Source organism: Oryzias latipes, chromosome 11 (genome assembly GCF_053564925.1).
Source record: "Oryzias latipes strain Hd-rR chromosome 11, Olatipes_Hd-rR_3.1".
Taxonomy (NCBI): Eukaryota; Metazoa; Chordata; class Actinopteri; order Beloniformes; family Adrianichthyidae; genus Oryzias; species Oryzias latipes.
The window spans coordinates 25,076,184-25,089,084 of record NC_136247.1 but is presented as its reverse complement, the minus strand read 5'-3'; the positions used below and the strand labels follow the sequence as shown (position 1 = coordinate 25,089,084).

Sequence of the window (12,901 nt, the reverse complement as noted above, 5' to 3'; positions counted from 1 at the left end):
GATGTCCCGCCTTTCGTTTGACACCGGGGGAACGATGCTGTAGTTTTTTTAATATTGTTTTTATTTTAAATTTTTTTTGGTACATTATCAAACATAATTACAAGCTTTACACCCAATTTGTACGCGTAAAAAAAGGCGAATGCTGTAGTTACTATGGAGTTGACCGGATGCACAATGATGTGGTCTTCAAAATAAGAGCACAAAGTTGATTTTTCAATTTAAAAAAATTTGAATGTTTTGAGCCCCGTTCTTCGAAAATTCCCTATATGATTTCTTAAATAATTAAAAAAGATTTTTGTATTTTAGGTTAAATTAGCATATTTAAATCAAGGCATGTTTTTTTATTTTGAAAGTACTTACCGGAAAAAAACTTGTGTCGTTTTATTTTGTGTAGCTTTGTTTTTTTCCCGTCCAAATGACAGCTTCTCAATTCAGACTTCTCCTGTTATAGTTACCTGTAAGTCAGTGGGGCCCTCTGTTCTGCACAATGACGGCCGCGGTTGTGTTTTCTGCCGTGACGTTGGTGCTGCTGTCTTGCCCACCAGCAGCCGTGTCTTCCCGCAGGGATGTGGTCGAGCTCGGAGACGCAGACTTCGACTACCTGGCGACCGAGCATGAAACCATGCTTGTGAAATTTTACGCTCCATGGTAATAGAGCCATCTGTATATAATATATATTCTGTTTTATTTTAATTTGCAATAATCTGCTATATGTCTTCATATTTACCCTATAAAAACTATAAATTTCAATTTTTAGGGATGTGTCCTCCATTTTTACTTGAATGACATCTCTTTCTTACTTGTGATATTTTTCTGACTTCTTTAAGGTGTGGTCACTGTAAGAAACTGGCCCCAGAATTTGAAAAAGCAGCAAAAAAACTGAAAGGAATTGTTAAATTAGCAAAGGTAACCATATTGTCCCCTTCCTTAAATTTGTGGTTATTTTCACTTTGAACCTATATGGAAAAATATGCATTTCATCTTTCACCTCTCTGCCAGGTGGACTGCACTGCAAACTCAGAGACGTGTGGTCGTTTTGGAGTCACCGGTTATCCCACCTTAAAGATCTTTAGGTACGGCAAAGACTCTGCCTCATATGATGGACCTCGCACTGCAGGTATAACCCACAAACAAAAAAAAAGAAATAATAATAATATCAAACGAATCATAGAAAGAAATTGAGCTTATCTGTTGGTAGACGGGATCTATGAGGTCATGAGGAGGCAGACGGGTCCAGACTCGGTTCATCTGAAGAGTAAGGAGGATCTCCAGGCCTTCGTCAACAACTACGATGCCAGCATTGTTGGTAAGGCTGTTCCCTTTCATCGTGCCTTAGAATAAAAATGTTTTTACTTGTTTGTATTTCTTCTCAGGTGTTTTTCCCAGCTCTGAAGGCTCACGTCTGCCTGAATTCCTGAAGGCAGCCGGTCTGTTAAGAGATCAGTTCAGGTTTGCTCACATTACTGACCTGCAGGTAGCTGATGACCATAATGTGGACTCAGAGTGAGTAAACACATCAATAACTAAGAATTGGCTAAATGTTTGGTGTTTTGGTGATATTTATCTGTTAATAACTTGGCACTAATAACAAATCAGTTCCCTTAACTGCTGAGTTTATTCCAGTTAGTTTCTTGTTTCTGTCTCATGTTATTCAAATTTTTACACCTTTCCAGGTGTGTGTTACTGTTCAGACCTCCGCGGCTGGCCAGTGCCTTTGAAGATAGCGTCGTTGTCTTCAAAGATTATCTGACCATCAGTTCTTTGAGGCGCTTCCTCAGAGATCACCTGTAAGGCTTTGCCGTTTGGCTGATCGCGCGCTGACGGGCCGTTACCTCACTTCCTGTCTCTCCGTTTGTGTAGCTACGGTCTGTGTCCTCACATGACGTTGGAGAACAGAGATCGTCTGAGGGTGCGTGACCTGCTCACGGCGTACTACGACTTGGATTATCAGCACAATGTGCGAGGCTCCAACTACTGGAGGAATAGGTAACAGTCATGCCTATTATGGGTAAAGATGTTGTCTTTATGCTCCTTTTTTAAATATTAAGGACTTCCTTTACATTTCGTAGACATCACTGCTGCAAATTTACGCCTTAAATAGCTTCACATTTTTGCCCCGTTTGTGGCGAATTTGGTAAAAAGCAACGTTGAAAGTTGTAGCCTTTTAAAGCATTTTTTCCATGTGATTTGTTGCCAGAGTAATGAAAGTTGCATCCAAATATGCTGGGCGGAGCCTGATGTTCTCCGTAGCCAATAAGAAAGACTTCTTGATGGAGCTGGAGGAGGACTATGACCTGGGCACGTCAGATGCCGGCGATATGCCATTTGTCACCATCAGGACCAAGCTGGGTCAGAAATATGTCATGAGGGAGGAGTTCACGTAAGAGAACGGGTCAAAACTTTCACGATTTAGAGCAGTGATCCCCGACCTTATAATATTTTTGTGGCCTGTATGAGGCTGAAGTGGGCGTACAATTTTTTTTTTTTTAGTCTCCAGTTTAGGATCAAGTTTATCTTCATCTTTTGTAAAATATCTGCAGCTGCTTTAAACTTTATTTTTACACCAGATTTCCTTTAGGAACCATTGAAATAGGTTTCCCATAACTGTCAAAGTAGACGCTAAAAAATTAGACTCATCCGACTTTTGAGGTGTTACGGATAAATACAAGTTTGACTAAAAATTATATTTTCTAAAAATGATAATAAACATGAGTCCACCGTTTGAACAACTTTATTAGCAGCATCCTCGTAACATTAGACAGCCATAATAATAATATTATGGTCTGTGGGACCAACCGTCCCAATAAATCCATACTTGGAGTAAAGAATCCTGTTTTCTTTTATTTTGAAGTTGAAGGCCTTTTTCTTCCAAAAATTTTTGTTTTTTGTTAATTTTGTTAGCCTGGGGGTTTTAATTTGGCGGTCGATGCAGCGGCTTTAAGAAAGTAGCTGAGGGAGTTTTGACACCAAGCGAATTGCGTCAAGAATGAGTCGGATGTGGTGGAGAGGATCCAGTGGTTTTCAAAATAAAACTTCCTTCAGAATCAGATTATAAATAAAATAGAAAACGAGAAAGTTCATGTTTTTTTTCCTCTTCAGGGGAAAGGGGACTACAAATTTAGAGTTCCTGCTTCTAAAATCAACAGTATAATCTCATTTATAGAGTTATTTTTGTTTTGTTTTGTTCTGGACGTTTCAAGCGAGTGATTTGAGCGTTGGCTGTTTCAGGAGGGACGGTCAGTCGCTAGAGAGGTTTCTGGAAGATTATTTCGCCGGTCGTCTCAAACAGTACATAAAATCAGAGCCCATACCCGAGAAGAACTCTGCTGCTGTTAAGGTATAGCAAGCTACATTTTTTTAAACACTAGAACAGAAGGTCATCACCGTGTGCCCTCTCTTCTGCAGGTGGTTGTTGCCGAGTCCTTCAATGAAATCGTGAACGATCCAGATAAAGACGTCCTGATTCAGTTTTATTCTCCATCGTGTCCACATTGCAAAAAACTGGAGCCAATCTACAGAGAATTAGCTGAAACGGTATAAAGCATTGCTGTGTTGCTATTAGAAATCGATCAGACTAGTTTTTATTACTTTGCTTTTACTATTATTTTATTTGATCAATTTCAAAACCTTTTCCACTAAAGTAAAGTCTTTTTTGTGAAGTAGGTCTTTGTTTTTACCACAAGAAATGGAGCTTATACATGTACTTCTGTTATTTATTTATTTTTAATAAATTTCTGAATTTATTGGATCAAGTAAGCAAAATTAAAAATATAAGATTTGTTAGAGAATACAGAGAAGATTTTAACCCACCTTGTCTGTATTTCTAGCTGTATTCCGATCCTCACACTGTGATCGCCAAGATGAACGCTGTTGACAACGACATCCCGCTGGGTTATGACGTTCAAGGGTGAGGAAAGCTTTTTCTTATTTACTGCAGTCTTCAAACAACAACATTCACTCCATGTTTGTCGTTTTTTTTTTTTTTTTATTCCTCTCAGGTATCCCACAATCTATTTGGCTCCAGCAGGTAGAAAGGATAATCCTATTCGATACCAGGTAACTCATTTCTTTCCACTTGCAGCTGTCGGTTGATCTTTTTTGTCGTCTGAGAGTCCAGTGTTGTACTTCCAGGGTCCACGAGAGCTCAAGGAATTCCTAAATTTCCTGAAGCGGGAGTCGAGTCACAAACTCATGTCCAGCGGCTCCAGAGATGAACTCTGATTCAACGGCTCGGTAACTGACTTGCAGAAGACGGAGCTTCTTTTTGGGTTTGTACAGGAACCGCTAGAACATCTGGACCCGGACCAGGACTGCAAGAAGACGAACTTCGTTCCATCGGTTTCATTTGCCAACAGCAGTTTTCTTCCAACGATTATCCTACCACCTATTTGTATTCATGTCATCTATGCATTTCAAGTAAACTGTTTTATTTATTTGCATTTTTACAGAGAACACGATCATTTTTTAATTGTTATAACTTAATCTGTGGAATTTAAACTTTGAACATTTTTATTTATTTATAGATTTATTTATTTATTTATTTGAACTTGAGCCGAGGCAAACACTCAAAGTGAAGTTAATTGATATTTATTAAAAACTTAAATGTTCTTGCCCGAATAAAGCTCTTTTGGAAGTATTTGATATTATAACATTATTATTATTATGACATTAAATACATATTATTTTGTATTTTTAAATCACTATGTTAGGCACATTTTTAGTTGTCATGCTTTTGTAATACTGTGATTAAGGAAACTTTTGACACAAAAAGACGAAGGTTTGAATACATGTTTGGGTTAAATAATAAATAAATTGTAAGAAGTGAAACTCTTCTCTGAGGGTGGACATGGTATATTTAGTTTTTTGTTTTATGGAAGTCTTACAAAAGTATTTGCATATTCAATTATTAGATGAAGATTTTTCTAAACTGTGTTTTTTGAGGACCAAAACATGCATTAAGTTCATCAGTCCTTCTGCAAAGGGTTGCTCTGTATGTGATTTATCTCTAAAACTAATTAAAAATGATTTTTTTTAAATGCAGCCACAAGAAGAACTAATGTTTACAATGTTCAGTGTCGCATCAGTCAATGTTTTTGATTCCTTTAAACAGTCCCTAATTATAAGTATTGTAGATTTTTTATGTGCATTAAAATTTTCTAAATTTAATACAATTGATGTAGTTTTTTTTTTTACATGAAATTGTGAAAATTTGAAGCGTCTGATTGGTTTTCTCCATAAAAGGTGAAAGGTTTCATGTCATTCATTTTGTTCGAAGTGAGACATGTCAATCAAGTGGATACTCTTTGTTGATTGGTCGAACTCAAGAGGCACATCTTCCTCTTTTGTTGAGCCCCGCCCTCTCCCCGTGCCACCCAGAACCTTCCAGGCTGCTGAGGTTCGACTCCCGCTGTCAAAATGATGGGCCAGCAGGTTTTAGTGCTCAGTAAGTATCACATTTACGTTTTTTGTGTACCTTAGTCTTTTAAAAAGCACATTCGTTAGTGGTTGCCGCGGGCTGCAGCTCGGTCCGGGTTGTATCAATGAAGTTAGGAGTGGTTGGCTATCAGACAAAGCCGGCAGAAGCTAAACATGTGCTTGCTACGCCGTAAACCGCGAAGGGAGCTACCGCTGTTAGCATCTCCGGCTGTTTTCCTCTTGTCGGTCGGCTAGCAGCTCCACCCGAATACTCCCATCATCTTTAATTCCCTGTTTTGGAAGGCTAGCGCGCATGGAGATGCTAGGCTAGCTTAGCTAAATCAGTCCAGTTACTCAGCATGAATGTGCGGCTAAAAAGGCCAGCTAGCTAACATTTTGCTGCAGCATCCGTTTGAATATAAAGTTAACGCCAGGAAGTAAAAGTGCATTCTTTAAAACACCTTTTCTTCCCTGATGCAATGTATTGTTTAGATTTTGACTTAAGTTTTGGTTTAGTTGATCATTATTTTTGTTTTAGATAATTTTTAAGAGTAGTTTCATAAGGGGAAAAAAGAAAAAGACATAAAGACTTATGATCATCAAATCTATTTGACCTGTAAATTGATTAAATAATAAACTAAACATAAAAGAAATGTATGCTGTCAAATTGACATAACTGCTCCAAATCTAAAGCAGAAACATTTGCACTTATACAGTCCTCAGCAATGACGCATTAAATATAAGAAGAAAATTTATATATATTTACACCTCAATCATCTCGTAAGACACACTACGTTTCTCCATTTTTGGTATTATGAATAGAAAGGAGCAAAACTTTTTTATAAAGCAACACAGACCAGTTCTTATATAATGTATCAGTGAAAGCAGATTTGCTTTTGCGACTACGGTGGCCCTGAAGTTTAAAAGCAGCATTACAGACCTCTGAAGGGATATTCACAATTTATTCTAAAGTAAATCAAAATACTTTGTCATAACATTATTAAGCGTTGCTGTGTACGCTCAACGTTGTCCGTGCCCTCTACAGTTATTTATTGGTTGAATGTCATACATTGATATATATCAAACTGTTGAGTTTTATTTATAAATTCTGTTCAGATCTGAAGCTCATCTGATTTTTTTTTCTTCCTTTTTTTTCATAAAGACCAAAATGTGAAGAGGGAGTCGGGTCGTAAAGTTCAGACCGGGAACATCAGTGCTGCAAAGGTTGGTTCAGTTTGAAACATATTTCAAATGCTCCTAAAATCTGCTGGGTGTTCTGATTGGTTAGTGATACAATAGCTTAGTGAGTGATTGTTTGTTTGAAGTTGTCGGTTTATTTAACAGTTCAGCAAAATTCAAACCTGTCAAAAGGTTTTAATTATTTCTTAGCTTTTGTTTTTGTGTAGGAATGAATTTTTTAAACCTTTTGATTTATCCAAAAAAAACAGAAACGACAAAAAACTAAAGATAAGGAAGAAAAGCTATGTTGTGTCCATATTCTGACAGAAACTAAAACAAGCCTATGAATATATAATGAATCTGGGCTGACTTGTAAGGACAAAAGCAGTGCTGATGTGATTAAAAGCAGGTTTTTTTCCCCATGAAATGCTTCAACTTCAGTTGTTCTGGTAAATGAATTTAACTGTGTAATTGTTGGCTGGTTAGGGTCCCTCACATATTTTTTAACCAGTTTTTTTCTGTCTGTGATCTCTTCTTAGTTTGTTGTGCCTCAGGTGCTAACGTCTCTCTTTATTTCAGATGATTGCAGATGTCATCAGAACCTGCCTCGGACCTCGAGCCATGATGAAGGTCAGTTCAGCTCACCGTCTTCAACGCTTTCACGCACAATAACCCACAAAGAGTGTGTTTGTCTGTAGTCTGAGGCAATAACATGCGGTTTTTGCTGCTTTTCGTAGATGTTACTTGATCCTACAGGAGGAATTGTGATGACCAATGATGGAAACGCCATTCTTAGAGAGGTTAGATGGACAAAAAATGATGTTTTTCTGCTCAAAAATGTAACTTTTTAAAGTAAGTTGTGATGTTTATGTGTCTGACCCTTTTGTTTGTGGAAACAGATTCAGGTTCAGCATCCTGCAGCCAAGACCATGATTGAGATCAGCCGCACTCAGGATGAAGAGGTTGGAGATGGGACCACTTCTGTCATCATTCTGGGTAAGGAGATGTTCTTTTTTTTCTTCATTAATACATCTGACTGTTATCTGACTTGATCATTTGTAACTTTTTGTTTCCGTCTGCAACAGCTGGAGAGATGCTGTCCATAGCCGAGCATTTCCTTGAGCAGCAGATGCATCCAACCGTGATTATTAGTGCCTACAGACAGGCTCTGGAGGACATGCTTGAAGCTTTGAAGGAAGTCAGGTACACTCAGAACTGGACGATTTGTTTTAGCGAATATAGACATTTTTATTTCCCCATCTCTCTGCTCTCTCGCACTTCTGTTGTCTTGAGTAAAGTCGGCCCGCCGGTCTCTCGCACAGTGCAGATGTGAAAACAGCAGCAAGCAAAGAGGAGCTACTTCTTGCTGCTGGAAGTGCCCCCCCCCCTCCTAACTTGTGCTAGTTGCTTCAGTGAATCAGCTGAACATGTGACAATTTTTACCAGGATCCAGAAAGAACAGAACGTTTAATGAAAAGTGTTGATTTGAAGACAGCGGTGTCGTTACACACTGATGCTACGATGCTAAATGCTACGGTGCTATCATGCTATGATGCTGTGCTAAGGAGCTTTTCCGTGTGTCTCCTACATGTGATCACTGACCGGTTTGAAGTCAGACTATATTTTCAAGGAGCAAACTTTAAGACGTGGCGGATAAATCCAACAAAATTAACTTGTGGAACATTTAAAATATATATATTTTATAAATATAATGACAGACTGAAGCCAGTTTTTATGGAACTTTATTATTAGTGTCTTTGTAACGTTACAGAGGCGGAGTTGAGCTGGAAAAAGCCCCGCCTCCCCTCGTGAGAGCGCCGCGTCTTTACTGCCCATGGCAAGAATCCAAAACATGATCATCTTTTCAGTCTGTTTTTTTTATGATTCCATGTCAAAATGAATCAACTGGAGGCAGAATTAGGATTTTTTTTTTTTTTGTCGATCTGCTCCCCTTCAGTAAATCTGTCCTCGTTTTCTCAGCAGGTTTTTTTATTTGACCGTACAGTTGGTTCACCACAGGTGAAGACTGAAGACTGAAAGCCCTCTTCTCAGGGGGGCGATTTTCAGCAGGAAAACAGACACAACTCAACATTTCATAGACGGCGTGAAAACGGCAAAAGCAGAAGCAAAGATTGATTAAAAAAAATCAAAACGGAAGTTCCTCAGGAAAACATTTGTTTTTATCTGATGTTTTAATTATGTTGTCTTTCCATAAAATCATTTTTTAATATAACACCTATAGTTTTTCTTTCTAAAATATGGAATAATTTGGTTGGTAGAACTTTTTTTTTTTTCATTTATCAGCCAACTTGGCTGGTTAGTCAAAACTTAGATTTTGTTCTCTGGGTTTGTGACTTTAAACTTGGTGCATCAAACCAATCATTCATTCATCTTCTAAACCCGTTTTTGCCCCTTTCGGGGTCACGGGGCTGCTGGAGCCTATCCTGGCCACTCGTGGGTGAAGGCAGGGGACGTTATAGACAGGTCACCTGTCTGTCGCGGTGCCACAAATCAAACACCCACACAGACTCACATTCACACCTAGGTACAATTTAAAGTCACCAATTAACCTACGAAGAATGTTTTTGGGAGGAAGCCGGAGAAAACCCCCACATGCACGCACGGGGAGAACATGCGTCAAGCCACTCGCAGCAAAACAGTTTCAAGGCTGCTTCTACCAAATATGCTCTGCCGAGTGCGTTCTAGTATTTCTCTTTAGGAGGTGCTTAAGCTAGCGGTAGCTCCCAAAACATCTGCTGTATTGATTTCACAGTCAATGGAAACGCAGCCAGTGACAAATCTGTTTGATTTATGTAAAACAGAAGGAACATGAGCATTTTTGCTTTAAAAAAAAATTCTTGTATTTCTATGAACATATATAAAACAAATAAAATGAATAAATAAAAAACTAACATTATGATGGTAAATCTAATCAAAATCACCTTTGGTACAAAAACGTTTTACCTACTGCATGTAGGATGAAAACCCACCTTCCATCTCCTCTAGTCATCGTCCTGGTTCAACACAATGGTTTTCACAATACGAATGACTTTATTCACAAGTTCTAACAAAACACCAGTAAACAGCTAAAAACGATCGTTTTTTCTTTTCTTTTCCCATGATTCTCTAAAGTCACTGCCGCAAAACTCAATGCGGCTCATGAAACTACTGTAATATCAGTGCAAAGCTGCTTTTCTCAGAACCTGTTGGAATTGCATTAATTGGTTCAATTAGTTCAGAAAGGGTGTATCATATTCTGTCAATGGCAACAACTCCAGTCTTAAAGGGTTTAGTAATAGCATCCATAGTCTGGAGTGTTTTTGACTTTTTTTTTATTTATTTTTTTTTATAAATTGAATCCCTTATTCACATCAATTTCTTTCAAGACAGAACCATTTTTTTATTTTTGGTTGCAGGTGTAGTGGAGAAATGTATCCCGTTGAAATAATCTTTTTAATGAATATCACGGCTCAGGAGTAAATCTAAAGGCGTGTCTTAAAGAGTTGAACTTTCTGCAGCACTCCTGTGGACACATCAGATCGCTCCATGATGCTGAAGATCGTCAACTCTGCCATCAACACCAAGGCTCTATTCCGCTGGTCCGACCTGGCCTGCACCATCGCCCTGGACGCCGTCCGCACGGTGGAGCTGGAGGAGAATGGGCGCAAAGAAATCGACATCAAGAACTACGCCAAAGTAGAAAAGGTACTACCCTTGAATAACTTCATATCAAACAGGTGCGACTTTAAATGCGGTGAGTTACAAACGGCTTCCTCTGTGATCCTGCAGGTTCCGGGCGGGTTCATCGAGGACTCCTGTGTGCTGAAAGGCGTGATGATCAACAAGGACGTCACTCACCCCAAAATGAGACGGATGATCAAAAACCCCAGGATTGTGCTGCTGGACTGTTCTCTGGAGTACAAGAAAGGAGAGAGTCAGGTACAGTGCACTGGAGCTCGTGTCCTCAACGGCGCCGTGGTGCAGCGTTTGACCCGCCTGTTTGCCTCTAGACCGACATCGAGATCAGCAAGGAGGAGGACTTCTCCAGAATCCTGCAAATGGAAGAAGATTACATCCAGCAGATCTGTGAGGACATCGTCCGCCTCAAGCCAGACCTGATCTTCACTGAGAAGGGGATCTCAGGTTTGTCCACCTCAGAGCGGGAAGACATAGTCCACACAGAGGGATTGACAAATGTTCGAGTCCCACTTCGATTGTCTTTGGATCTGTTTTTAGGGAGTTCCCAGTGGTCTTTTAGTTAAGATTAGACTATTTCTAGCCAAAAAAATAAAAACGAGCACCGTTGGCAAAGAGCAACCCCGCCCACCTCTTCACTCCCAGTTACTGAAAGCTCTCAGCAGGGAGCTTCTACGTCACAAATACGATCTTTTTCAAGTGACCGTTTTATAATCTGCTCTCGATTCACAGCAATTTAAATTAAAAAAATGCTCAGAGATGCATATTTCAGACCAATTTTCTTGTTATATGTCCATCATCATCGGAAAAATGCCACAAGAACATGTTCAAAACACCATCGGAGTGGGATTTAAATACATTTGTTAAAATCGTCCATCCGTCTTGAAAATATTTGAAATAATTGGTTTAATTCTGACTTCTGGTCGTCTCAGATCTGGCCCAGCACTACCTGGTTAAAGCAAATATCACTGCAATTCGCCGCGTGAGGAAGACTGACAACAACCGCATCGCCAGGTACTTCGATTTCCGTCTTCTATCAGCGAACACGTCTGCAACGTGTCTGAACTCACCTGTTTGTTTGTTTTTCAGGGCCTGTGGAGCTCGCATTGTGAGCCGGACGGACGAGCTGCGTGAGGAGGATGTCGGCCTGGGAGCCGGACTGTTTGAGGTGAAGAAGATCGGAGACGAGTATTTCACCTTCATCACTGAGTGCAAAGATCCCAAAGCCTGCACCATCCTGCTGAGAGGAGCCAGCAAGGAGATCCTGGCGGTGAGGACACCACTGGCACGCAAAAGTTCCGATCGACCCGATTCATTCGCTTGGAGTTCACTCGCTCTGCTTCGGTTTACAGGAGGTGGAAAGGAACCTGCAGGACGCCATGCAAGTGTGCCGCAACGTGCTGCTCGACCCATTCCTGCTGCCCGGCGGGGGTGCGGTGGAGATGGCTGTGTCGAAGCGTCTGACGGAACGCTCGCGGGCCCTGACGGGGATTGAACAGTGGCCGTACCGGGCCGTGGCGCAGGCGCTGGAGGTCATCCCTCGGACGCTGATCCAGAACTGCGGAGCCTCCACTATCAGAGTGTTGACATCACTTCGGGTACAGAAAACACAAAATATCAACATCCTGTTGTTCCTTATGGCTTCGGGAGTTATATTTTTTTTATTTAAAAATTTTAAAAAAATTATATTTTTGGTTCAGGCGAAGCACACACAAGAAGGAAATGTGGGCTGGGGCATCAACGGGGAGAGCGGCTGTCTGACCGACATGTCAACTCTGGGAATCTGGGAGCCGCTGGCCGTCAAAGCTCAGACCTACAAGACGGCGGTTGAGGTAAGAGCGATCGGCGTGATGTTCGCCGATCGACAATGATGACCTCCGCCCTCACTGACGGGTCTGGGTTACGTTTTGCAGACCGCCATCTTGCTGCTGCGCATCGACGACATCGTTTCTGGTCACAAGAAGAAGGACAAGGCGGATGGCCAAGGAGCCGAGTAGATCCTCTGACGTCGACATTTCAACAGCCCAGTTGTGTGTGTGTGTGCGCATTTGTATGTGTGTGTGTGGGGACCAGGCGACTCACTTAAACTTAATAAACACAAAGTTAAGAGCTGGTTTCATTTTTGTGGTTGAAGATGTTTTTTTTTACAAGTTTGTGAATAGTTTGATCATACAAAACTTGGCTCATTGGATGATGTTTAATTGAGACACGTACATTAAGAGACAAAATATAAAAAGAATATACAAGAAATATCAGAAAAGCCTTAGAAATTCTCACCTCCTAGACCAAATTTATTACTGTTCCCTCAAATGAGAACACTTTCAGTTTTTATATCCATGCACACATCTAACTTCACAAATAAATGAATATACCCATAATCATTTAAAAACAAACACTCATTTGATTCCATGTAAATCTTAATCCCCAAATTTATAATCATAAATATTTAGATTTATTTTTATTTGTAAATGTTTATTAATATTTCCACATTTGTTCTTAAACTCCTTTATGTTTTTGGACAAGTGTAAGCTGGTTCTGCTCCACAGCCTAGGATTGCATTTTAGATTAATTACAGAATGTTAAAGGCAAACTTGATTTGTCAAATGAAAGA

General features: G+C 40.0%; 2 protein-coding genes across 3 annotated transcripts; both read left to right on the top strand.

Annotated features, from left to right (window-relative positions):
- Window positions 1–303: 303 nt before the first annotated feature.
- Window positions 304–5,168, top strand: pdia8 (protein disulfide isomerase family A, member 8). 2 transcript variants are annotated; one of them, XM_078955069.1, is made up of 14 exons: window positions 304–457; window positions 546–648; window positions 828–906; window positions 1,000–1,117; window positions 1,199–1,306; window positions 1,374–1,503; window positions 1,674–1,787; window positions 1,861–1,986; window positions 2,198–2,380; window positions 3,229–3,337; window positions 3,406–3,534; window positions 3,828–3,907; window positions 3,999–4,056; window positions 4,132–5,168. In XM_078955069.1, exons 1-14 carry the CDS (start codon window positions 334–336, stop codon window positions 4,219–4,221), a joined length of 1,551 nt encoding a protein of 516 aa, XP_078811195.1. In that variant the 5' UTR covers window positions 304–333; the 3' UTR covers window positions 4,222–5,168. The 2 variants fall into 2 exon arrangements, with proteins under 2 accessions (XP_078811195.1, XP_011479011.1); XM_011480709.3 differs by having other exon boundaries at window positions 381–648.
- A 120-nt stretch (window positions 5,169–5,288) lies between these two features.
- cct3 (chaperonin containing TCP1, subunit 3 (gamma)) lies at window positions 5,289–12,409 on the top strand. Its single transcript, XM_011480710.3, has 14 exons — window positions 5,289–5,443; window positions 6,578–6,639; window positions 7,174–7,224; window positions 7,332–7,394; window positions 7,494–7,590; window positions 7,680–7,797; window positions 10,113–10,299; window positions 10,384–10,533; window positions 10,605–10,737; window positions 11,223–11,304; window positions 11,380–11,560; window positions 11,643–11,888; window positions 11,991–12,122; window positions 12,204–12,409. The coding sequence occupies exons 1-14, from the start codon at window positions 5,416–5,418 to the stop codon at window positions 12,285–12,287; spliced, it is 1,614 nt and encodes a 537-aa protein (XP_011479012.1). The 5' UTR covers window positions 5,289–5,415; the 3' UTR covers window positions 12,288–12,409.
- Window positions 12,410–12,901: the final 492 nt, after the last annotated feature.